The 24,209-nt window shown below is 34.6% G+C and overlaps 1 protein-coding gene and 1 pseudogene across 7 annotated transcripts in view; one reads left to right on the forward strand and one right to left on the reverse strand.

Moving 5' to 3' along the window:
- ABCD3 (ATP binding cassette subfamily D member 3) overlaps positions 1 to 24,209 on the reverse strand; it is an 85,712-nt gene that overhangs the window by 32,250 nt on the left and 29,253 nt on the right. For 4 of the 7 annotated variants that reach the window (XM_039460793.2, XM_003933284.4, XM_010343839.3 and 1 more), the window contains exons 2-8: positions 22,959 to 22,995; positions 16,629 to 16,727; positions 13,514 to 13,602; positions 7,915 to 7,984; positions 5,092 to 5,189; positions 4,627 to 4,750; positions 2,062 to 2,118 (exon numbers count right to left, since the gene is read on the reverse strand). In XM_039460793.2, the coding sequence (XP_039316727.1) occupies positions 2,062 to 2,118; positions 4,627 to 4,750; positions 5,092 to 5,189; positions 7,915 to 7,984; positions 13,514 to 13,602; positions 16,629 to 16,655 (465 nt within the window). In that variant the 5' untranslated portion in view covers positions 16,656 to 16,727; positions 22,959 to 22,995. Of the gene's footprint in view, positions 1 to 2,061; positions 2,119 to 4,626; positions 4,751 to 5,091; positions 5,190 to 7,914; positions 7,985 to 9,509; positions 9,580 to 13,513; positions 13,603 to 16,628; positions 16,728 to 22,958; positions 22,996 to 24,209 lie in introns of those variants that run through there. The other 3 variants (XM_010343838.3, XM_074381399.1, XM_074381400.1) reach the window with 3 other exon arrangements.
- On the forward strand, positions 6,466 to 7,103 carry LOC120360511 (selenoprotein K-like; annotated as a pseudogene).

Genomic DNA, 24,209 nt, shown 5'->3' on the forward strand with positions numbered 1-24,209 from the left:
ACAAACATGTACAATGGGACTGAAAGAAACTGCTTTACTGGGTAGTTTTTTCCCCTTGATTCTTTTCTGAAAAAGTACACAGTAGCCTCTACACTTTCACCACTCATGGGCTTTTCCTCCTACCACTGTAGCTTATCCCTCAGCTCTCCTACATTTTGCTCACCTAATACCTCCTAATTGCAGTTCTCACTTTTTCTATGTTATCTAACACTCTTCTGTTGGAACTCTTCTTGATAATCTCTTAAGATTCCACAATAATTCTCGGACCTCTTTTTCTTGCCTACTCTTTTAACGTTAATATTCCCTCAAACTCCTTCCTTAGTTCTCTCCTCACCTAAAATGTATAGCTCTAGTCCTATCACTCTTATGAACCCAAGAAATTATTTCCAAATAAGTACTACACATCTTTACCTTAATACTGTGTATATGCCTCAAGCTCAAGCCCCCAAAAGGAGCTCTATCTGCCTCTCCCTGCTTGCACATCTTACTTCCAGCTGCCGTACTATGTATTAATAACTTTGCAGGTGACCTCATCACCCACTGACCATCCCAAGAGAAAAGCTTCAAGCGTACCTTTCCAAGTTCATCACAGGCACTTCCCTCATTCCCCAATATATCCTATGCTCTGTCATACTAAAATAAATGTTTCCTGAACCCGCCATTCAGTGAGATTGTTCTTATGTTTGGCAAGCCTGGCATATTTAATGGATACCTACTTGTCTCTCCAAATGAGCTCAAATCTCACCTCCAATTCTTCCAGGCCCTAGATACTTTATTGAAACTTCTATTACTGAACGTTATCATGCTACATATTATAATTGTTTGACTATCTACCTGTTTTGCCACATTGTAATTCCTCTCAAGCAGGAACTGCACCTTACTTATTATTCCTCCTATCTAGCACAATATATGTGCAATATGTTTTCAAGATTTTAAAAAATTAAATCTGATCAATTCAATGCATTTCAACAACTAGTACAAAGATGAACCAAGAAGATAACTAAAACAGTTTCTGCTTTTAAGAAATGCAGAATCAGACACCAGGTAGACATGGAGTCATATTTAAATATTACAAAAATGTAGTGAGTACCATAAAAATATGACTGCAAGGAGACAAAAAAGATCTGGCTTGTTCACTTGCTTATAGTAAAACAAAATACAAGAATGATAAAACCTGGATCACAAGATAGCAAAGAATTAGGAAGATAAACAGAAATATTCGAAAAACAAAATGAAACAAATCCAAAACCCTGCTTTCCCAGTGTTTTAGAAAGCAACAAAAGCCAGTATGGAAATAATTTATTAACCAACTATGAAATGCATATATACACACATACGCATACACATATAAAACAACCATACTATTACATGGTTGTGTTATAAATGTATAACAATCACATTACACATTAAATGACAAAAGTTAGATTTCAACAAGATAACTCAAAGAAAATTTAAAAGTGACTCTTGCCATCACAAATATCAGAGACTTGGGTAGTAAGGCTATGGAACAGCCAATCATTTACATTATAAAATATTCTTGGAACTGTTATACCCACTCTAAATGTATCATTATTTTAACATTAGAATTTCATATTAAAATGGATGTCTCCATATCTCTTTTTAGACATTACTTTGAAACAATAAGTACAAGTATATTCAATGTTTGAATACTTGTTTTATTATTGTTTTTTAAAGAAGTCGGTCTTGCTTTTTGTCCAGGCTTGTCTCGAACTCCTGGATTCAAGCAATCCTCTCATCTCAGTCTCCCAAAGTGCTGGGATTACAGGTGTGAGCCACCACACCTGGCCATTACATTTGTCTGGTTTTTAATGTCACAACATTTCTCCAAGTGCCTAACTTAAGGAAAATTAAAAGGACAAATTAGTACTTTTAAAATCTCAAGTAAAGTTATTATTTTATAACCAGACTTAGGTAAATCATGTGAAAATCCATTCTTTGAGATTTACAAAAAGTCTTACAACAGGCCATCAAGCTATTCATAATATGTATTTTAAATACTGTATTATAACAATTTAAAAGGTGAAATAAAAGTAGACTCACCTGAGCTCCAATTGCACTCGTTAACTTAAAGATATACAAAACTATGTCTAAAAATGGCTGTAAAATAAACATTAGAATACACAGAATTAAAACTAAAGCACTAGAATGATAGCTAATACAACACATTAACTACAAAATGTTATTAAACCTTTAATACATAATCATCAACAATGTAGAGTTCCCACAATGTATAATGTAGTATAGTAGCATGTAAATCAAAGAATACATGAAAGATAACAGTTTTCCTCTCAAGAAACTTAAAATGGGAAAAGCTTAAACAATGTCTACTGACCATCAAGTGGGAAAAACATTAATCACTTTCCATCAACTAAGATACCTCTACTGTGATAACTAACCACTAATAACTCAGTAATGTGTCCACATAATGTAAAGATACTGAATACAATAACCTGAGATGTAATCCCAAATTTGCTACCAGCTTGTTTCTACATGTCTTCACCTGCAAAGTGAGAGGCTCTTCCTGCTCCAGTATTATTTGACTCTATTACTTTATCACTTTTGTGGCAAAATAATCAAGTAAGCCTTTGAATCTAATTTTGTGGTATAAAAAGTCTCTAAAACCAAAATATTATATTAATGTATTGCTCTTCACCCACACAGACAACTCAACTTACGCACCATCAGTTGCATTCGTTTGAAGTGTTTTTCAAGAAACCCAAATTATGTTCATTCACTTTAAGTCAACAGCCACCACTTTTTTTTGAGATAGGGTCTGGCTCTGTCACCCAGATTGAAGATCTTGGCTCACTGCAGCCTCCAGAGGAGCTGGGAGCACAGGCACGCACTACGATGCCTGGCTAATTTTTGTATTTTTTGTAGATGTGGTTTCAGCATGTTGCCCAGGATGGTTCTGAACTCCTGAGCTCAAGCGATCCACCCACATTGGCCTCCCAAAGTATTGGGATTGCGGGGATGAGCCAGTGCCCGGCCAACAGCCAGCGCTTTCTAATCCACATTATTACTAGGATAGATGACTTGCTTTGTTAACTGGCTTATGTCAACATCTACCTTTTCTTCCCTCCTTCCCTTTTTTTTTTTTTTTTGGCCTTATACATTATCAAGAAGCTAGAGATACTAGTAAAATTCAAGAACTGTTAAAACTTGACAAAAATAATGACTCATAATTTACGTTGAAGATCAATTAGATGTTTAAAACATCTAATTTACACAATGGTGCACAGACCCACTACAATTAATTAATTTGATATTCTTCTCTATTCCAGATGTGACAAAACCTGAGCTACAGACTTGCTCAAATGCCAAGATGAAAAGCATACATAATAATGTCTATGAAATTAAATGGAAAGTTGTATATATACACCCCCCATTCCCACCATGCATGCATGCAAACACACACACACACACACACACACACAGAGAGAGAGAGAAAGAGAGAGAGAGAGAGAGAGAGAGAGAGAATGAATAAACTTTCAAATGTGGTAATGTGAACAGAAAAAAAAGCTGAATTACTGAACTATTTGTAGTTGTCAGAGTTCCTGAGTTTGGGATTAGTTAGCAAAGGCTCTGGAGAGCTAAATAAATAACAAATTTTGGTTGGAAGTAAAAAGCAATGGGCCTGGGCATGAGGAGAGCAGCTCTTGTGGATATATATCTCTAAGAATTGCCTTCCCTCCATCCACCTGGTTGAAGCAAGAACATTCCTATTCTTACAATGTAATAGATATATATGTTTTATATATATGTTTATATATATATATATATATATTTCAAAACTGTATATCTAGGTCAACTGTGACCAGAGGCAAAGATACTATCATTGCTCCACTATGAGACAAGCTCCTACCCAAGACCAAGGGAAGTCACATGAATTGGAGTGGGAACTGAAGCATTTCAGATGAAAAGGGGAGGGGATGCTGGGCAGACTATTTTATAGGAGCCTACTACATATCCTAGTCAATGCAAAAGGTAGACGAGGGTTTAAAGACTACTGTAAAAGCTGTAAGGGTGGATAAGACGACTAAGACAAGAACTGGAGATATCAGCAAGAAGAAGGAAAACTGGTTAAGGCCTATCAGAGTCAGGAGCTTTGGCAATATTCTGAGATGGCAAAAAACAGTAATTAGAAATACACTTGCATCTTGTGAAATTTTTTGACTACTACTTACTAATGATCTATTAGAATTAGAGATACTGAAGCAGAGAAATGGGCCGAAAGGAAGTCCTAGTCTAGTGTTATAAATGTGGAATTAGAAACATAAACTGACAGTCAATATCTAATAATGGCTGGATGCACACAAGTCAAAAGATGAGAATTCAAATCTCTGTTGTTTTAATGGAGTCAACCTGCAAAATTCTTAGAAAATCCTTATAAGACACTAAATTACCAGTTATTGGCCAAAGTGCCTCACAAAAGTAATTTTAAAAATTAAATAATTATAATTAAAACTACTATAACAACTCTAATTTTCTTACAAAAGCACTATTTACATTCTGCTGTTCTGTCCATAAAATCAATTCTATATAAATTTGCTTAGATTCAAAACTAACTAAACAAATAATCTTTTAAAAAGTAGAGAAACTTACCTTACTAAGATTTGAATACAGATCGACTACACTGTTACAAAATTTTTCTACATCTTGTGTAAGCAGCTGGTCTGGATTAGCTATTCTGTTGTCCAGATTTCCCATTTTATAATATGTGAAAGCTCTAAAATAGCAAGAAGAAAGTGATTTTAAAACAAGTGATTTTAAAGACAAAACAAAAAAACTCACATTACACCACCTAGCTCAAATACATAGAAACAAAAAAGTTTGGAGCCAGAGGAGATCCTATTGATTGCCCTAATTGATTTTAGGGAAGAGGACCCAAGTCCAGAAAACGATGACTTGTCAATTAATGGAAGAGCCAGTTCCTAATATGCTTCTGTATCGAAGAGCAGTTTTCTTAAAAATAAATAAATAAATACAAAAAACCGCTATATTGATCAGCTTCATAAATACTATTCTTCTATTTAAGTATTTTTAATATAAAAATAGGTTATCACTTACTGAAGATACTCCTCATAGAGGTATTTAGTGAGCCTTACTCGGAAGCACAGTTTAAGCTCATTTAACCCATACTTCAAGAAGTTATTAACCAGAGAGATCTAAAACAAATAAACAAATATTATTGATTATGCTTCATTTCTACTTACTAAATTATAATTTATTTTGTTATTTTATTTCTTGTGTCCCAAATCCTATAATTTTTATAATTGAATCCAAATTGATATAATTCAGCTCTGTTTTACTTTACTGCATTTAGCTAAGCCTAATATACCTGGTTTGAGTTATTCTATGTTAAACTCTACGTGGAATATGTTAATATCACTAATTATGAGATATATCTTGCCATCTTTTTTTGGTAAATAGGCAAAAAGTCAAATCTATCCCCTTTTTAGCCAATGTAAAGACTTGCTTTTAGGAGTTCAGACATTTACGTTTATATCTTCTGTTTCTTACTATCAACACTACAACCCTAGACAATGGAATTCTGTATACACTGTATCAGTGAGGGAATGTATTCTCTTACTGGGTACAGGAGGTGGGTAGTTTCTAAGGCAAGAACTTCTTGCCCCGCACCACACCCTCCTCCCATCTCTCTCCATCCGGGAGATTTAACTGTCTCTGTTTTAATTTTCAAGGGCACAAGAAAAATCAAAAGTCAATCACTCCAGCAGAAGTTCTAAGGATCTCCTTTCATTGGCCTGGGGTCTTAGAGAAGGTGGGGGTTCCCCCCAGGTTAAAAGTCCTCTTCTTCCACATCCCTTCAGCATCCATGTTTGGGTCCCCTTCCACGAACACTCCCTTCATGGAAGCCATCTTTCTCCTGGATTTCCCCTCTGGAGTTCCCTTCCACACTCTTCTTGTGGAAGCCTGTCTTCCCCTCCTAAACTCCCTCTCTCTCTCTCTACTCCCTTCCCCTCAGTGTGGAAGCTGCTCTCCTCTCCTGAATTTCTATCTTTCTGGATTCTCTCACTCAGTGTGAGAGGAACTTTCCTTCTTTGGTTTTCCCCCTCTGGGAACCCTTCTCACTCAGTGTGAGAGCAGCTTTTCTCTTCTCTCACTCAGTGTGCGAGTTCGCTGTTTCTCTCTCCTTCTCCTTTTTCTCTCTTTCTACAAATACTTTTGATTCTGGCACTTACTGCACATTGCACTGTGGTCCCTCTCTCATTCTTGAGAGGGCAGGAGACCAAGAACCTGGAGAAACATCCTCTCAGGGAAGCTGAGGGCACCCTGAACCCCTGAACCCCAATATTACATTTACATTTGTTAAAAAAAATACTACAGGTTTTACACCAACTAATGCTATTTTCCAGATTACTTCTATAGCCATCTTTACTAACATTTTCCATTGTTATATTAAAAATTTTCTCGAGTCGCTCCGAAGCGGGGAAGTGGGACAAGATGGCTTACATCTCGAAGGGACAGGTGTTGGACAGCCGGAATCAGTCTCCATGGAGATTATCTTTGATAACAGATTTCTCCTGGGGAATAGCTGAGTTTGTGGTTTTATTTTTCAAAACCCTGTTTCAGCAAGATGTGAAAAAAAAGAAGAAGCTATGGAAACTCATCGGATTCCAGATACGATGATGGAAGAGAGCCACCAGGAAGCCCTCCCCGAAGAATGGGTAGAATCAATCATCTGCGTGGCCCCAGTCCTCCTCCAATGGCTGGTGGAGGAGGAAGGTAAATGTCTGCTCTAAGAAGCAGACAACTGGACATGTGCATTCATAGCAGAAGGAAACCATCAAGAAGTGGAAGGCTGATCATGCTGAGCAGTAGATGAATGTGTATGTCTAAACAAGGACTGTTCTGTGTCCTCACAGATGAATGAGGTCATGCCAGGAATTCCCTCTGGAGGGAACTGGCCTGACTGACATGCAGTTCCATAAATGCACATGTTTGTCTCATTACCTTTTTGTAAAGTATTAATATAGTTTTAATAAGTAAATTTTTAGGTTGCACAATGGACTCCTCATCTTTATATTAAATTCATGAAAAAAACTGAAGAAAATAAAGCCTGTGTATTTAACAAAAAAAAAAAAAAAAAAAAAAATCCCTCAAGTGGTCTTTGCTGAATCTTGATCTTTGATATCTATATTTCTTATTTCAATTGTTTATTTTAAAAAGTCTAAAAGCTATGTAGCCCATTGTCCAGCTATATTAAACAAGACTTTCTGACAATTTCAATCTAACTGGATTTTCTCATTTCTACCTGCAAATTTAAAACATTAAATTCTTATAGTGCCAAGAAGATTAAAATGAGGACCAAACTAAGATAATCACTTATATTTTAGACTTAACAATTTATCTGTAAAAAAATTCAGACCATAAACTGCAATTTAACTTAAACTAAATTACTTCAAGTTACTATAATAGTTTATGGCCTAAAGTAACCAGGATGATTTGCACTCTCCCCTCCAAATCTCCCCCAACTCCCCACGTTGCCCCCGATCTGTACCCATTTGCAATGACTGGAAACATTTCTGGTTGTTACAACTATGAGAAGGGTGCTACTGCTATCTAATGGGATGCTGCTAAAAACTGAAGAAAACCTAAACTGAAGGTTTAATAAAAAATGCCGAATAACCCTTCACCCACATACATATGTATATGAATATATGTACATTATAAATGAAGTTAAACCAAATATAATCCTTCCATCTAGTATATTTACATTGAAAATTATACTATAAATTATAAAACTAAACTGAAAATAGGAAGTTAGCATCATGTTCTTTAAAGAATCTGATAAGTAAAAACCCTTAAAGATTTTAATAAGATGCAAATTTCCCGTGTTAAAAAGATTTTTAATGAATTAAAACTTACGAGAGGCATGGCAGCGATGAAGTTGAATAAGTATCTCTTGAAATCTTTCCTGCTACGACCAATGATACCACTGCAAACCACCACATGCAATGCATTAGTTGCAAAAGAAGCAAAATCTACGAGGAAAACTTCTGTAAAGCTCTAAAATTACTCTTGGAAATTTCTATTAAATCAAAATAATCAATTTAAAAAGATTCTTAAAAAAAAAACAAAACACTTTTTTTGCAAAAATATGTTTGCAACTTTAAAATGCAATCATTTTGAACTTGCTTGAACCTCATCCTGCAAATGGCAAAATTAAACAGAATGATAACTAATTATTTCCTTAGTAAAAACGGCCACTTAAAAAAAAAAAGGCTTAAGTGGCTACAAAAGGAATTTGGATAGCAAAACAATTAACAACTTTATAGCCCCAGAAATTCATTATTATGAATAAACAAAGTAGTATTTGTTTGTTTTAAAATATTTTAACAATTTGATTCTCATTTGTGTGAACTAATGGCAGGGAGACAGACTGACGGGGATGAGCAAAGGGTCAAGAATAAATATTTTAGGCTTTGTGGACGCTATAGGACTCTGTTGCAACTACTCAATTCTGCCACTGTAAAACAAAAGCAGCCAAGAATAAGTGTGGCTGTATTCTAATAAAACCTTACCAAAACAGATGGCAGGTAGTAAGATTTGATCTGTGAGTCCTGGTTTGCCAACACTGGGACTAATGTATAGATTAGAGCCCCAGAATGGATCTATAGAAGCTTCATATCCCTCAACACACTTAAATTAGACTAGCTCCGCTTTTGCCTATTGTTAATCTGTTTATGTATTTTTCTGCTTTTAAAATATACATTAACATTTTTTTAAAAAAGGTTTCAAAACTTTATTAAAATTTTGAACAAAGCATTATAAGTAAAGGATCTTTTGAGTAAGACATGTCTATGTAATACAAAATAGAATCTATTTGATCACAGAACTCCTTTTTCAAATAATACTTAATAATATTCCCAAATTTCATAAGATATATTTACATAAAACATTTGAGAAACACTGGACTAATTGGTTTAAACCTAGCTGCCCATATACACACAAAAATGACTAGTATATATATGACCAGAGAAATAATTTCTTTTCTTTGAGCAAATAGATAAATAAATTTGGGAAACCCTAGGTTAAACAAAGCTAACAATGTCTTTACCAAAGATCTTCTCAAAACTTTTAATGTACAGTATGTGCATTTTTATTCTCTGAGAAGGGTTTGTAGCATGAAGCATTGCCCCTATCATAGCTAAGATTCCACAGAACATACTTTGGAAAACGTTAGACTGATTAAAAGAAATTAATACTCCAATTTTTATGTAACCCCTAAAAAGCAAAGCAATTGAAAACAAAAATGGCTAACTACAAGAAAATTAAATAGAACCACACAAAAACATTGTTTATAGCAATAAGAATATTAGAGACATTAAGCAATCATAAGATAGTACCAAAGGTTTGTTAAAATTGTTTGAATCAAACCGAAGTACATAAAACCAAGGTGCTTTAGTGCTGCTTAAGCTGTGACACACACAAGAACATGCCATCATTCAGCAATGGTTTACCATTGGGGTAGCAGCTATAAATTTAAAAAATGGTTTCTTGAATAAAGCCTTATTTCTGCTTATTATTCCACTGCAAAAGAAACATAATTAACAAAAAAACAATTTTACAGTAGCCCTTATCACTGTAACTTCCAAATGTTTAAGAATCTTCATAAAAGATAGTTTGGCAATTTTAAAATCCTGCTTGTAGCCAAACGGGTGAAAATAAAATATATCTTTATGATTAGATAAAGCAGCAATAGAGTATGAAGAATTTTCCTCCACATCACAGAATTAGTACAGTTTCTGCCTTAAAAAGGGTGTCTTTCCTATTAAGATTTTCCCATACTTCAGTCATTAGTCACCATAACAGATAAGTTTAAAATATGAAAAAAATATTAAAATGAAGTACATTAAGGACCATAATAAGTCTCTTCGAGGCTCTCTTTAGCAGAAATACATGAATCTAGACTTACTTTAGAAAAGGCAAAAAGGGGAAAGGGAAACAGATAAATCAATTTACACTGTAGCTTAAATAGTGAGATGGAAATATATGTTAACTTTTCAAATAAAATTATCCTGTATGAATGTATAATATTTTAAAATTTCTTTTTGAGACATGATCCAAATAAAGAATTTCATACATAGCAGAGGCTCAAAACTATTTATTCAGAAGAAAGTTAACAACTTTAAAATGAGTATTTTACAATTGGTGAATGTGGGTTAAGAATAAAAGGAAGTTCCTTATGCTGATCTTTTTTGTTGTTGTTGTTGAGACAGGAAATCCCTAAGCTTTAGTGATCCTTCTGCTCAGCCAATCGGGTAGTTGGGACTACAGGCACATGCCACCACAGCCAACTAACTTTTTTATTTTTTGTAGAGACGAGGTCGCACTGTGCTGTCCAGGCTGGTCTTGAACTCTTGGCCCCCCACCTCAGCTTCCCAAAGTGTTGAGATTACAGACATGAGCCACCATATCCAGCCCCTTATTCTATTTTTACAACTTTTCTGTAAGTGTAAAGTATATCAAAATAATGGTTTAAAAAAAATTTTTCAGAAACTCATACAAAAAAATGAAAAAAAAATTTTTAATCTCATAATTACATTTTAAAACTGAATACTACACATACACACACACACACACACACACACACACACACACACACACGCTCGATTAGGCTCCCCTACAAACACCCTTCAAGGGAAACCAAACAATTAACAAGCTCTCAACTCCAGCTTCTAGTAAGTGTTTAAGGCACTTACTTTTAAATGCGAATTCATAGCCAAGAGTCATAGAAGGCTTGAGGAAAGCCTCTAATGTGAATGACAAACAGCAGAATAACAAAGGACCATAAAGGAAACAAAAAATGCAGGGAGCTAAAAACACATTAAAAAAAATTAAATAGCTTCAGATGTGAAAAAATATCGCATACTTAAAAGAATGATTGCTATAAAAATGAACATCCATACAAAAGATAACTCTTGGGAATAAATTTATAACAAATAAAAATTCACCAGACAATAAAGTTAAAGAAATTTCCTAGAAAATAAAATAAAATGGCAGAGACAAAAATAGAACAGAAATTATAAGATAATCAGATTATCAGTCCAGGGGCTCCAACACTGAGCTAGTAAGAATCCAGAAAAAAATGGAGAGAAATAATTTCTTTTTAAACATAAGAAAATTTATCAAAGAATGAGTTTCCAGATGGAAAAGGAGTTCACCTAGTGCCCAGCACAATGAATGAAAAAGAAAAATTCATACCAATGTTCAGTGAAATTTTCAAACATCCAGTAATGCCACAGCAACAATTTTTTAAAGAAGATTGAGGTAGAAATTGAGGGAGGAACAAATCCCCGCTACAGCTGAGCAATTAGAATGGCAAGAGGCCTCAATACCCACCCTGGAGCTACACAACAGAATCTACTGGATGCTTCAAAAAGGTTTGATTAATTAAATCAGAATCTCTAGGGGTGGGGCCCAGACATTCATAGTTCTTAAAATTCTCCAGATGATTCCAATCATTCTGCAACCAAGTCTGAGACCAGAACAGAGTGATACTCTCAAAATTCTTAAGAAAAGTGATTTCCAACTTGGAATACACAAACACAGTTAAATTATCAAATCAAGTATGAGACTAGAAGAAAGACATTTTCAGATCTACAAGGTCTCAAAAATTTATCTCCCTTCCACCCTTACTCAGAAAAAGAGTGCATCTGCCAAAACAAGAAAGTAAACTGAGGAAGAGAAAAACAAAAAATCCAGAAACAGGTTATTTAATTCAGAATACAAAGATGAAAGAAATTCCCAAAATAATGATAAAAGCAGGTTCAAACATGATTGCTATTCAGTGGGCCTAAAATGCAACCAATCCTGATTAAAACAAGCAAACAGGAAACTACAAAATGTATAGGATGGGGGTGGAAATAGAAAGATGAAGTTCATAGATTAGTTGGTGTTTGACCATATTACAATACTGAGAAGATTTTACAGTATTGTCAAAAAGCTCAAGCTGAATTAGGGGGAAGTAGGTTTAAAAAAAAAAAAAACAACTAATATGCACAAATAACAACTGGTAATTTATAAACACCAGGAAAAACAAAAAGTTGTATGGAAAAGGTAGTATCAAAGTATGTGGCTGAGCTGTAAGCAGCAGTCAAAATCATGTAAACAATACATTCTGATTTAACAAAAAATTATGTAATTTTTATTAAATATATAAAACATCCAGAAGACGAGCGTGGGGGAGTATAAAAAGGCTAATTCTCACCTTCCAAAGTAGGAAATAAACACTTCCTCTCTAAAAATGAGAAATCTATAAACAGTAATACAAGTATATAATATGGAAATGCAGACACAAAATAAGAGATGAAACAGTAAAAAGAATAGAAAATGACTGACTCCAGATAATGACAGTTATGAGTTAGAGGAGCCAAGAGATTGATGTGTTTTGTCACTAATGCTGTAGAACTACTTGACACTAAGCTATGTTCATGTATTATTTTTAAAGCTATGTTCATATATTACTTTGATTAAAATTAAAAGGCACAGGACTGACCAGGGAAACTTGGGTTGAATATAAGAGCCTACATAATGTACCCCTATTCAGAGGTACATACTTTCAGGGCTTTAATCCTGTATGTACAAGATTCTGTACTGTCCTAGAGATACGAGTTAGAGAGCATGGTCATAAAGCATTTTTCCTCTTCCTACAAATCTTTAAGAAGCAAATCAATCATCTAAGACAAAAAAACCCTTTATTTCAAATTGTTGGGGCATTTAACAATTTTAAGTACTGTCATTCAAAAAGTTATTTTAGATTAAATATTTTAAGAAATTTTCTGGCAAAAATTACATATCAGGAAATAAAATTCCTAGCAAAAATTTTTACTCTGACAAGCAAATTAGTGTTATGAAAAAAAATTCTTCAGTAACAGATAAATGGTAAATGGTTATAACCCAAGATATCCCAACTGACATTTGTGATGTTTTTTACATTCAAAATTAGCAATTCCAGTGATTAATAACATGTAGAAAGACTACAATGAAAAAAATATAAAAAGCACTAATGGCAGATGCAGACAGAAATGTCAAAGAATTGTTTTCCCTTCCAATAAACATGCTCAATGCGATTCTTTGAAATGCTTTGAAATTTTCCTCCAAATTATCTCATTAATTTCAAAAGTCCAACTTGCTGCTATTTTAGAACTCCCATTACCACACTTATTATACTGCATTTTAATTTTCTGTCTACTTGTCTCTAACTCTTCATAAACTGTCAGCTCAGCAAGGTTTGGTACCATTTCTCCTAGTTGCTGGCATATAGACCCCTATCACAGTGTATAGCACATTGCCTGGCACGTGGAAGACACCAAATATTCTTTAAGTAAATGAACGAATACATAATTTGACTTGAGTATCTTTTACCTAATTTAGAATCTATTTCTTGCTTATAAAGATAATGCTTAAATATGAGACAAATTAGCATTTCACACATATAGGAGGAAGGTGAATGAAAAAGTACCTTTCAATTAGTGTCCCATTTTGAATCATCCAAACATCACAATATGTTCGAGACACCAGCATAACAGCAATAAGTATCAAGTAACCTGTCTAAAATAAACCAGGTATAGTAAATTAAATAAATGCATTTTAGAAAGTTCAAAGAAATATTACCGTGGTAACAATTTTTGGTTCTCCAAATCTAAAGTTTTATGCTAGTTTTAATACAGTTGGTTGACAATTTTTCCATGAGCAATTTTAAACATAATCAAAATGGAACTCAGGAATATTGTGTAAATGGAAAAGGTCTCATAGATTCATTTAATCTTTCTCATTCAGAATTCAAAAGTGAATCTCAGGCAGGTCAAAGAACTTGCCTTCATACACCTAGTCAAGGACAGAAGCTAGGAATATTAATTTAGATTACCTATAGTGTATTATTGATTTTCTTATATTTCTAACATATAACTTTAACAAAGAAAAATGACAGTAACTGGAAATATACAGTTAAACAACTAACAAAAATTGAAACCTAAAATTTTGCCTAAGTAGAATAAATTTGGTTTAATTTGTTAGAAAAATTTCTCATAGTGCCCATGCCCTCATAGGGCTTTCCATTTAGTTATGAAGGGAAGAGTTACACATAAAAAGTAGCAGACAAATTTAGGCAAACATATTTGAATCACTTCATCTCCTAAGCTGTGGGATGGGAAGGTTTGGGGTAGTTATGGCATTAGAAATATGATAAATAGTAAAATTAAAAAGAGGATGAGGATTAAGGGTAAAAAAGGTGAAGGATGTAATGGGGAAAAAAAGGGGTTAAAAATCATATGAACTATGGTATTGTATAACCAGCAGAGTTTATACATATAAAATTCTTGCAAGCTTCTCAGTAGAACGAAAAGTGATTTTTAAAAAGTGATGTTTAAAGACTATTACTTAAGCAATGCTGTGCCAGACAATTATGAAGTAGGGAAAGTTGAGACGCTGGGTATTTGGCTAGGAATCAGATGCTGGGTATTTGGCTAGTTATCTTTCTATGAGATGAGAATCCTGCCACTCCAAGCCCAAACACACACATTTAAAGCTGATCTTAAACTTTCTAAATTGGAAAAATAAGACAGTGACATAGAAGCTAAAGTTGGGGAAGAAGGTCTGCAGAGGGTGGGAGGTTGGCCAATTTAACCCCTTCTGCCTCCCTTACTAACTCCCAGGGATTCATTCAATGTCTCAAATTCATTTTTGAGAACATTAAGCTTTAACTAATTGGAGGGTAATATATGAATCTTTCCTGAGAAGCTTATATTTTAAATAAGGATTCTTCAAAGGCAGAAAGTTGTAGAAATGAGAAAACAATTAGTTATGCCTGAAGAGTCATTGGAAATAGTCACAAAAAAGATAATGAGCATTAAGCAATTTTTTAAAACATATTTGTTTTTGTTGTAGGGAGGCACAGGATGTCACAGACGTGATGTTGTAAACAAATGAAAGGCTGAAGACATGGAGTCAGATCATAAAACAACATCTTCTAAGCAGATGATATTAAAAGGAAGGCCAAAGTCAGGTTGTGATTTACCCTATAAGAAAAAAGAAGTCAAATGTTTTTATTAGGATTTTAAGAAATAAAACAAATTGGAAAAAGGAAAAGAAGCAAAAAGGCCAATTAAAATATAGTAATCCAGGTAAGAGATAGTGAGAACAGTAGGAACATAAAGGGAGAGACTAATTTATGAGAAATTTTAGGACACTTAGAACATTTATAATATAAGGGAAGGAGCAGATCTGAAAAGTGTGTGACCCCATTTTTAAATTAAAATATATGCTTACACACAAGATGACTATATATCAAAATTAGTAAGAGGCTGATAGGTGCCAAAAAGAAAAAAAAAATGTAGCTGCATTTTCTAATTTTCTTCAAGGAACATGTATTGTCTGTCTAATTAGGAAAAAAACAAGTGCTATTACTTTTTTTAAAAGAATTTCTCAAGGGCAGAATCATCAGAACATGATGCCAAGGTAAGGAAGAGAAGAGCAAATTCAGCATGATGGAGGAATGGACATTGTTGCTGGGAAATGCAATGCTTTTGTAACAGTTAAGTAGAGGAAAAATTAGCAGATCTCAGTGACCAAAAAGGGTGACAAGGGAAAGATAAAGAGTTAAAGGTAATGTTATTTCTAGTTACAGAATGAGAGAATGCTGAGGAAGACTGAGAACACAGCATTATTAAATATTTATAAAGATAATCTTGATAAAAGAGCAAAGGAATTACTTATAAAACTTTATTCATATAAGCAGCTCACTTTCTGAAATACCTGATGAATCCAGATATCATTTTGGGTACCTAAAAAACATTTAATCAAATATATTCCACCCTAATGTGACTTATTAACATCTCAATATAATAAAAAGGTTTGTCTTTTGAAATTTAATCTTATTTTTATTGACAGTATTAACTACAACAAAGCAACACCATTTAGGGTAGCTGCATGGCAGTACCCTAGTATCTCATATAAAATAAAATGAAATGATACGTCCTAAACAAGAGAAAACTATTTAAAAACTTGCACTGAACAAGGTTTTTTGTGTGACAGGTGATGATTTAAAGACAAAAATTTAGTAGTCTTCTTTACCTACAGAGAGAACATTTCACCTACAGTATAACAGAAGTGTTATGATTTTATTGTTCTAATCTTATGTAACCTCGAAAGTTGAACACTTAATGATATAATCTGGGTATCTGTCTCCACCCAAATCTCATGTTGAAATAGAACACCCAGTGTTGGAAGGTGGGGCCTGGTGGAAGGCGTTTGGGTCATAGAGGTGGATCCCTCATGGCGTGGTGCTGTCCTCCAGATAGTGAGTGAGTTCTCCTGTATCTTGTTTAAAAGTATGTGGTGCCTCCTCAGCCCTTTGCTCCTCGCTCACCATGGAAGACACTGGCTTTCCCCTTCACCTCCCGCTGTAATTGCAAGCTTCCTGAGGTATCCCTGGAAGCGGAGGAGATACTGTGCCATGCTTGTACAGCCTGCAGAACCATGAGCCAATTAAATCTCTTTTCTTTATCAATTACCCAGCCTCAGGTATTTAATGCAAGAACGGCCCAATATATTTAACATTATAATTTCATAAGACTTACCTCTTTGCAAAATGTTCTAGGGACCATGATTTTCAGAATCTGGGTGAGCCTTGAGAAAAACACCTTGTCCACCACAGCTCGCTCTTTTTTCCCCTCTTTCTATGTTTAAAAAAAAAAAAAAAAAAGGCCTTTTAAGATAGCTATGGATAATAAAATTAAAGAATCATGTTTCATCTAAGTCAATATAAGCAGATATCAAGATAAATAAATTTATAGAACACAAACTTGCATACTTACACTGCTACTCATATTCAAACATGTTTTTGAGAAAATAATGTTGTCTAAAAGCTTAATAAGGAAGTGAGTTCTGGAACCACATAATTCTCTGGGTGAAGAAAACTACAAACAGAAGAAGTAGCAACTGAAAAATACCAACGTGAAAGCCTGTAATATGCCTGAGGAAGAACAATATGGCCAACCTGGCTGGAGCTGTGAGGAAGGTACCATCACAGAGGATGATGTCAGAAAGATAGCTGAAAAAAATGTCGAGGACTTACTGAGTTTTGTATTAGCCACTTCCTGATTAACACCATACTTTAAAAAATAAAATCCTGAACAGAATTTTCCCTGATATCAAATGCAGGAAACTTCTGGATTTCTAGATTTACCATTTCACATTTCCAATATACAATCTGTCAGTTCATTCTCTCTTCCTTATAAAATTCAAAGACAGACAAGGTTCTTTCACTTACGCAGCTCACATTCTAGTAGGAGAAACATAGACAAAAAATAAACCAATAAATAAATTATTACAGATAGACTAGGCAGGGTCACGAGGGAAAAAAGACCAGTTCAGACAGGATGGTCTGAAAGCCTCTTGACATTTAAGCTTAGACATAAATAAAGTGAAGCCATGTAATTATTTAAAGTGGGTAGCAGGGTGGAGGAATTGAAGCACAAGGAACATCAAGTACAAAAATCCAGTGCTGGAAATAAAATAGCTGTCCACATTTCACAGCAAGATGACACTATTGCTATAGCAAAGGGAACAAGAACGAGAGAAGTTGAAACGGTAGGCAGGGCTTATAAAGGACAGAACCTTGAAGCCACAGTAAGGCTGGAGAGCTTATTGTCAGTGTAGAGGGATTTAAAAGATAATCTTACCTCTCTCAAGAGTTTTTTCATTTTCACTAGCTGCATGAAAATGGAAGTACTAAACCATTTGCAAAGATAAGGAAAGAAGTGGCAAGACTATCCTATGGTAGAGGCTATTTACTTATTACTCTTGGAATGTTTGGGAGAACAGATAGGAGAAACTTCTTGGAAAAGGCAAGACACTCCAGAAAACCCCAATCCCCTGATTAACTACTGTGCTCCTGACAAACAAATGCCTGTACTTGTAGAGGAACTCTATTAGTTAAATACAATGTAAATATGCTTTGATTAAAATTAAATAACTTGATGGGCCAGGTGAACTGTTTGGCTACTGAATTAGAATAATAACTACCAACTATATGTGAGACACTGTGCTAAGTGCTTTATAGATATAATCCTAATAAATAGGCACTGAGTACAGTACAGAACTGTAGACCACGAAAGGAAGTCTGAAGGCACTGTGTTTATAGGGTTAGACTAGAAAGACTACAATAGGAAGAACTGGTAAAGAATCAACTTACCCTGCAACTGCTGGAACACACACTCAGCATTTCACGTCTTTCAAAGTTGCAAACCTCATCCTACTGAGTTACAGGCCCAGTCTACTTAATTCATACATGCATGCATTCATTCAACCAACAAACAACTACTTGATCCAAACTCTATTCTAAATGATAAGGACACAACAGCAAACAAAATAGAGAAAAAGCCCTACTCACAGTCCATTTAGTTGAACTAGCCTATTCTCCTCCAGCTAAATCTTACACATTTAACCTAATCTCCTTTTGTATTTTCCCCAAACCCAGAAAACACAGGAAGAAAAGAGTACAGAGAAGGTGATCCATATTAATTACCTTTAAAAAAAAGAAGTTAAACCTCTACTTGTTTTTCCTCCTGTCACCATCACCACTCCCTCCTTACTTCACCTTGCCTTGCCTGTAGTCAACACCCTTCTCCATTCCTAGCTGGAACCTTAAGTGGCACAATCCTGAGGTGAAATGGACATCTGAGTTAAATAGAGGACCACCTGTTTCTAGCTACTCTAAAGAAATGATTAGAACAAACAATGAAGAAGGTTAGAAAAAAAGAGTTACAAGAGAGTAATGTTGAAACACTAAAATATTAGTTGCTAGCTGGTATAAAATTCTTCATTTTCTTCTGTCCCTGTTGTCACTGTCCCTATCCTTAAACTGACTGAAAGCTGACAGATTTTCATTACATTTCAATCCATGAAGAGAACTATATTCTTCCAAAAGTTATCACTGTTTTCTGCAAAGGACCACCTGAGGGGTGTGGGGGAGTACCTGGCTCAGAAGGGCTGAATTCAAAGAGATGTCAGGAATACTGGACTATCTTGATCACAGCAAAACTCTACCTGAAACCTATCTAAATAAGAACAACTATAGAGGCAGTACATTTCATAACATTACTAGAATTCATATTAAATTCACCATGAACTTTTCTCACTTCTAAACTTCCCAGTAATTTTTTAAAAATACAAATAAAAAGACCACTGTGGTGATATAAGTTTAACGTGAACATTATAGAAAAAGCAAACAAATCATTAAAAGCTATTTGAGAAGTCAAAGTAATAATGCAATGAGGAAAAAAAATACCTAAAATTCAAGAGGTAACAAAGTCAAAGTACAATCAGAAATTCCTATTGATGTCAATTATCTTAGGTGAGATTGACTGAAAAAGACGTTTGAAATAGCAGTAAAATAAGAGGCCATGCAGTGCTGACAGAGTAAAGTATTTCTGTATATTGTAGGGAAAAGTGAAAACTGGTACAACTATTATATATCATTTATCAAAATGTAAAATGTACACTAACTGTAAAATGTAAAATAACCCAGCAAATTTACTTTCAGGAACCTACCCTACAGATATACCTGTACATATGCTTAGCCACACAAATGAAAACATCGTACTCTGTTTATAATACCATAAAATTAAAAACAACCTTAATGTACACCAATATTACATAAATCATAACAAAATTATTCAATGAAAATTCCATACAACTCTAAAAAAGAAAGCAGCTCACATACATACAAACAGAATATGAAAAATCAGTTAAATTAAGCAGGTCTACAGCTTTAAATTGATCTAAAAACACAATATGCTGGAAAAAATTAGAATGATACATGCAATTCATTTTACACATGAATTTATGAAACTTTCAAATATGTAAAGTAATTCTACGTATTGCTTATTGATACACACAACTACACAAAATACAAAAATTTGCATGGGAATGTTACTGAACCCAGTACAGTACTTATCTTTATACATTTTGAACTTCATTATATTGCTCTCTTTCTAATTAAATCTTTTTTTCTCCTTAAAATTCATGTCTTATGAATTTGCCTCTCCCTACCCCACCCCCATCACAAAGGATATAAAAAATTTCTATGAAAAAAATGTTAAATTGCCTTCCTCATAACATATTCACTGTAGAAAAATTAGAAAAATCTGATGACCAAAAATAAGAAAACTAAACCTAGTGTCTTTGTTACATATCCTATTAGATTTCATTTTAGCACATAGGTGTGCATGTGTGCACTTCCTATAAATTTAACAAATGTGGTATCAGTGTGCATCTTGTGCCCTTTTTATTGCCAATTACTTAATATAAACTAAATTTATCTTGCTCATACTATGCAACCAGCAGATAAGTTTATGCTAAAACAATATTGTACAGAAAAATGAGAAGAAAAATGAGTGAAATGAATCTAGCTGTCCTGAAACTTGTAGATATGATATGCAAATAAGAGATATGAGTAAGATAAGATAACTAAGATTTCATTACTCAACTATAACTTAGATATGAGAGATCACGGAGCTGGAGATATATCAGAAAAGTGGACATAAGCACATCTTATCATATTTTTCAAATATTGGGAAGGAAAATACTATGGAAACTAAAGAACAACAATCTTCATGTCAATCACCAGGATATTCAGAGAACAGACACTGACATGGAGAGCTGGGGAAGACTTGAGAGACACTAATCACTAGAAGCCAGCATGAGTTTACTAAAAGTACATCATGTTAAACTATTCTAATTTTCTTCTTTGTTAAGGATACCATTCTAGCAAACTAGCTGACATGTAGAATGTAAGCTCTATGAGGGTGGAAACTTATTTTTATAACTGTCATATACCTAGAGCCAAAAACAATGCCAGGCATATATGAGGAGCTCAATAAATATTGATTGAAAGATTGACTTACTAAATGAATTAATAAATTAAAGAAATTAGATGTTTCCTATAAAATTATTGTGGCCTTAATGGAGAAATATGAACCAGATTTTGTTGCAGTTGGATGTATCATAGATGAATAACCAAAAACAAAGACTAAGAGATGCCACAGAGCAATCTCCTTGGCCCTTACATAGTCAATACTACCAGCATGTGAAAGAAAGGAAAGGCAAATTAAATTTCTAGATAATTCTTCTATTTAACATATCAGATGTGAGAAATGCACTAAAAATTAGACTAATGGTATAGACAGTGGATTAAAACTAATAAACTGACATTTACAGCAATAAATTAATGTTTATCTAAAAGAAATCAACTGAGTTAACATATGACCCAGCAATTCCACTTCTAGGTATACACCCAAGAGAAATAAAAGCATATCTCTATATAAACACTTGTGCACAAATTTTCATAGCAGCATTATTATTCATAATAGCCAAAAAATAGAAACAACCTCAACGTCCCCCAACTGATGAACTGATAAACATAATGTGGTGTATATATATACAAAGACCACTATTCAGCAATAAAAGGAATGCAATACTGATACAACAACATGATAAAACTTGAAAACATTTCGCTGTGTGATAGAAGCTAGGCATATTATATGCTTTCATTTATTTTAAATGTCCAGAACAGGTAAATCAATAGAGACAGAAACAGATTTGTGGTTGCCAGGGATTGGGGGAAGATGATAATAAGGAGTGGCTGCTAATGGGTACAGGATTTTTTGGAGAGATGAAGATTTTCTAAAACTATGTAGTGGTGATAGCCACACAACTCTGTGACTATACTAACTACTCATTTATATAGTTAGTATAATGGATAAATTTTATGGTGTATCAATTATATCTCTAATAAAGTTATCATTAAAAAAAGAAATAAATCAACTGATGAATATAACACGTAGAGGTATAGAGCTGTTTGTCAGAAAGACACCTGAAGTTTATAATTTACCAAAAACTCTACTTAATGTAAAAAATAGTTATGGTGAAAGAAATAAAAGCAATTTCAGGATGAATTTTAGCAATACCGTATTCATATCAAGGAATGTAATCAGGCTGATATATTCCATGCTAGTCAGGCTACATCTGGACAACTACATTCCATTCTAAGCACAATGCCTAAGGAAACTAGTGTAAATCCAAAGGAATACATACAGAACTGAAAAACGATCAGAATGCATGTCACATGAGACATATTTAACAGAATCAAGGTTGCTTAGAACAGGAAAATACTCATAAGACAAAACTATCTTCAAATATATGTTGGTCTACTAGAGAAAATATCCAGGCAAGGTGGCTCACACCTATAGTCCCAGTCCCAGCTACTTCAGAGGCTGAGGCAGGAGGATCCCTAGAGCTCAGGAGGCAGACATTACACAGAACTATAATCATGCCACCGCACTCCAGCCTGGATGACAGAATGAGACCTGGTCAGTAAAAAGAAAAATTTTAAAGAAAAAGTAAGAGATAAAAGAGAATGGAGAAGAAAGGAGGGGAGAAGAGGGGAGGAGGGAAGAGGGGAAGGGAGAAGAGGGAAGGGGAGGGGAGGAGAGAGGAGGGGAGGGGACGGGAGGGGAGGGGAGGGGAGGGGGAAAAGAAAGGAAGGAAAGGGGAAGGAGAAAGAGGGAAGGAGGGAGGGAGGCAGGATCCCAGTACAAAAGATGTTAACAGTCACTGCTAAGAAGCTAGAAGGGGGAAAATTAAAGTCATCATGGGCTAGAACTAATGCAGTTAAGGGTGCCTCCTAGAAAGGGTGCAACACTTTCCACTGAATAAACAGTTTCAAATAAATACTAGAAGATACTTGTCAGGAGTCCTATTTCAGAAAGACTTCCTGTAATATGTAGAAGACTGGAGGTATTTTTAAGTTCTCTACTAATAAAAGTTTATCCTAAATCAAAATCATATAACAAAATTAATGAAATAAATGCATGAAATCCAAAAAAAAAGGTGATTTAAAATTTTACCTCATTGTTCTGTAATGGTGGTTTTCCACTTTTCTTACTGCAGAGGAAAAAGAGAGAGAGAGCTTTACTTTGTGTGCAAAGTGCTATCATTAAAATGATTTTAAGATGTCAAATATACCAAATTATTTAAAAGTATTTCTTCTTTTCCATTCTTAGTGAGATAGAACATATTAAATAATAATAGTCCAACTGACTCTTAGTGAGCATTATTTACAAAAAGTACTTAATAAATTTTTATTACTATTACGTAACAGACATTTTGTTTGGCAATTTTTAGAGGTGTGTGTGTGTGTGTGTGTGTGTGTGTGTGTGTGTGTAAATGCAAACATAAATACAAGTCTACTTCTTTTTATCTTTGAATCACAGCTTGGCCATGTAAACTGCTTTGGCCAATGGAACATCAGCAAACCAACACAGAGGCTTGAAAAATGTGCACTGCTTCCTCTTACCAATGGGACTCTTTCCCTAACCAAATGAGCAATCCCAGGCTAGTCTTCTAAAGATGACAGAATATGTGTCATTCCCATATTACAAATGAGGAAACTGGCCTGGAGAAAGAAAGCAGTATGTCCAAGGTTCATATTCTGACTACTAGTCTAGGCTACCTTCCCAAACAGTATAATTAGCCAGGTATTGGTCCTTTGGTCCTTTCCATAGCACACCACCATGGCACCCTATGCTTCTACATAACACTGATCACATTTTGAATTTGTTTGATGTATATTTCCTTCCATTAAACTAGTTCCATGCTATCAGGAGCTACTGCAGGCTGGTTTCTCCAAAGCTGAGGTAATATGGTATCTGGGGTACAAATGTTCATTAGGGATCAACATCTGTGAATGGAAGGCAGAGAAACCAGTTTTGGGCAGAACTCAAACTGTGATGCAAGCCCAACATAACTTCAGCCAACCATACAGGACGTTCTAAAGCAAGCACTGTCCATCAGAGTGCTCTGTGATGGGCTGAAATGTCCAGGTCTTTAATACCTCTGCCTTGGTCTGTCTGGAAACGCATGCAGGGAGTTTGTGACATGAGGAGAGGGAAATGTCTCTAGAGCTGAGGCAGACTCTAAGGCGGGAAAGTAGGGGGTTGCGGGGGGAACACAAGGGTGAGGGAAGAGAGGCCTGCAGGATCTCACATTTCTTACAGCTAGGCAGTAAATCCTTCCTTAAAGGGGAATCTGAGTCTACTACAGGGGTCATACATTATTCAACCCTCTATGTTCAACATGTAGTTAAACTCTGAGGATCT

Source organism: Saimiri boliviensis, chromosome 11 (assembly GCF_048565385.1).
Source record: "Saimiri boliviensis isolate mSaiBol1 chromosome 11, mSaiBol1.pri, whole genome shotgun sequence".
NCBI classification, from domain to species: Eukaryota; Metazoa; Chordata; class Mammalia; order Primates; family Cebidae; genus Saimiri; species Saimiri boliviensis.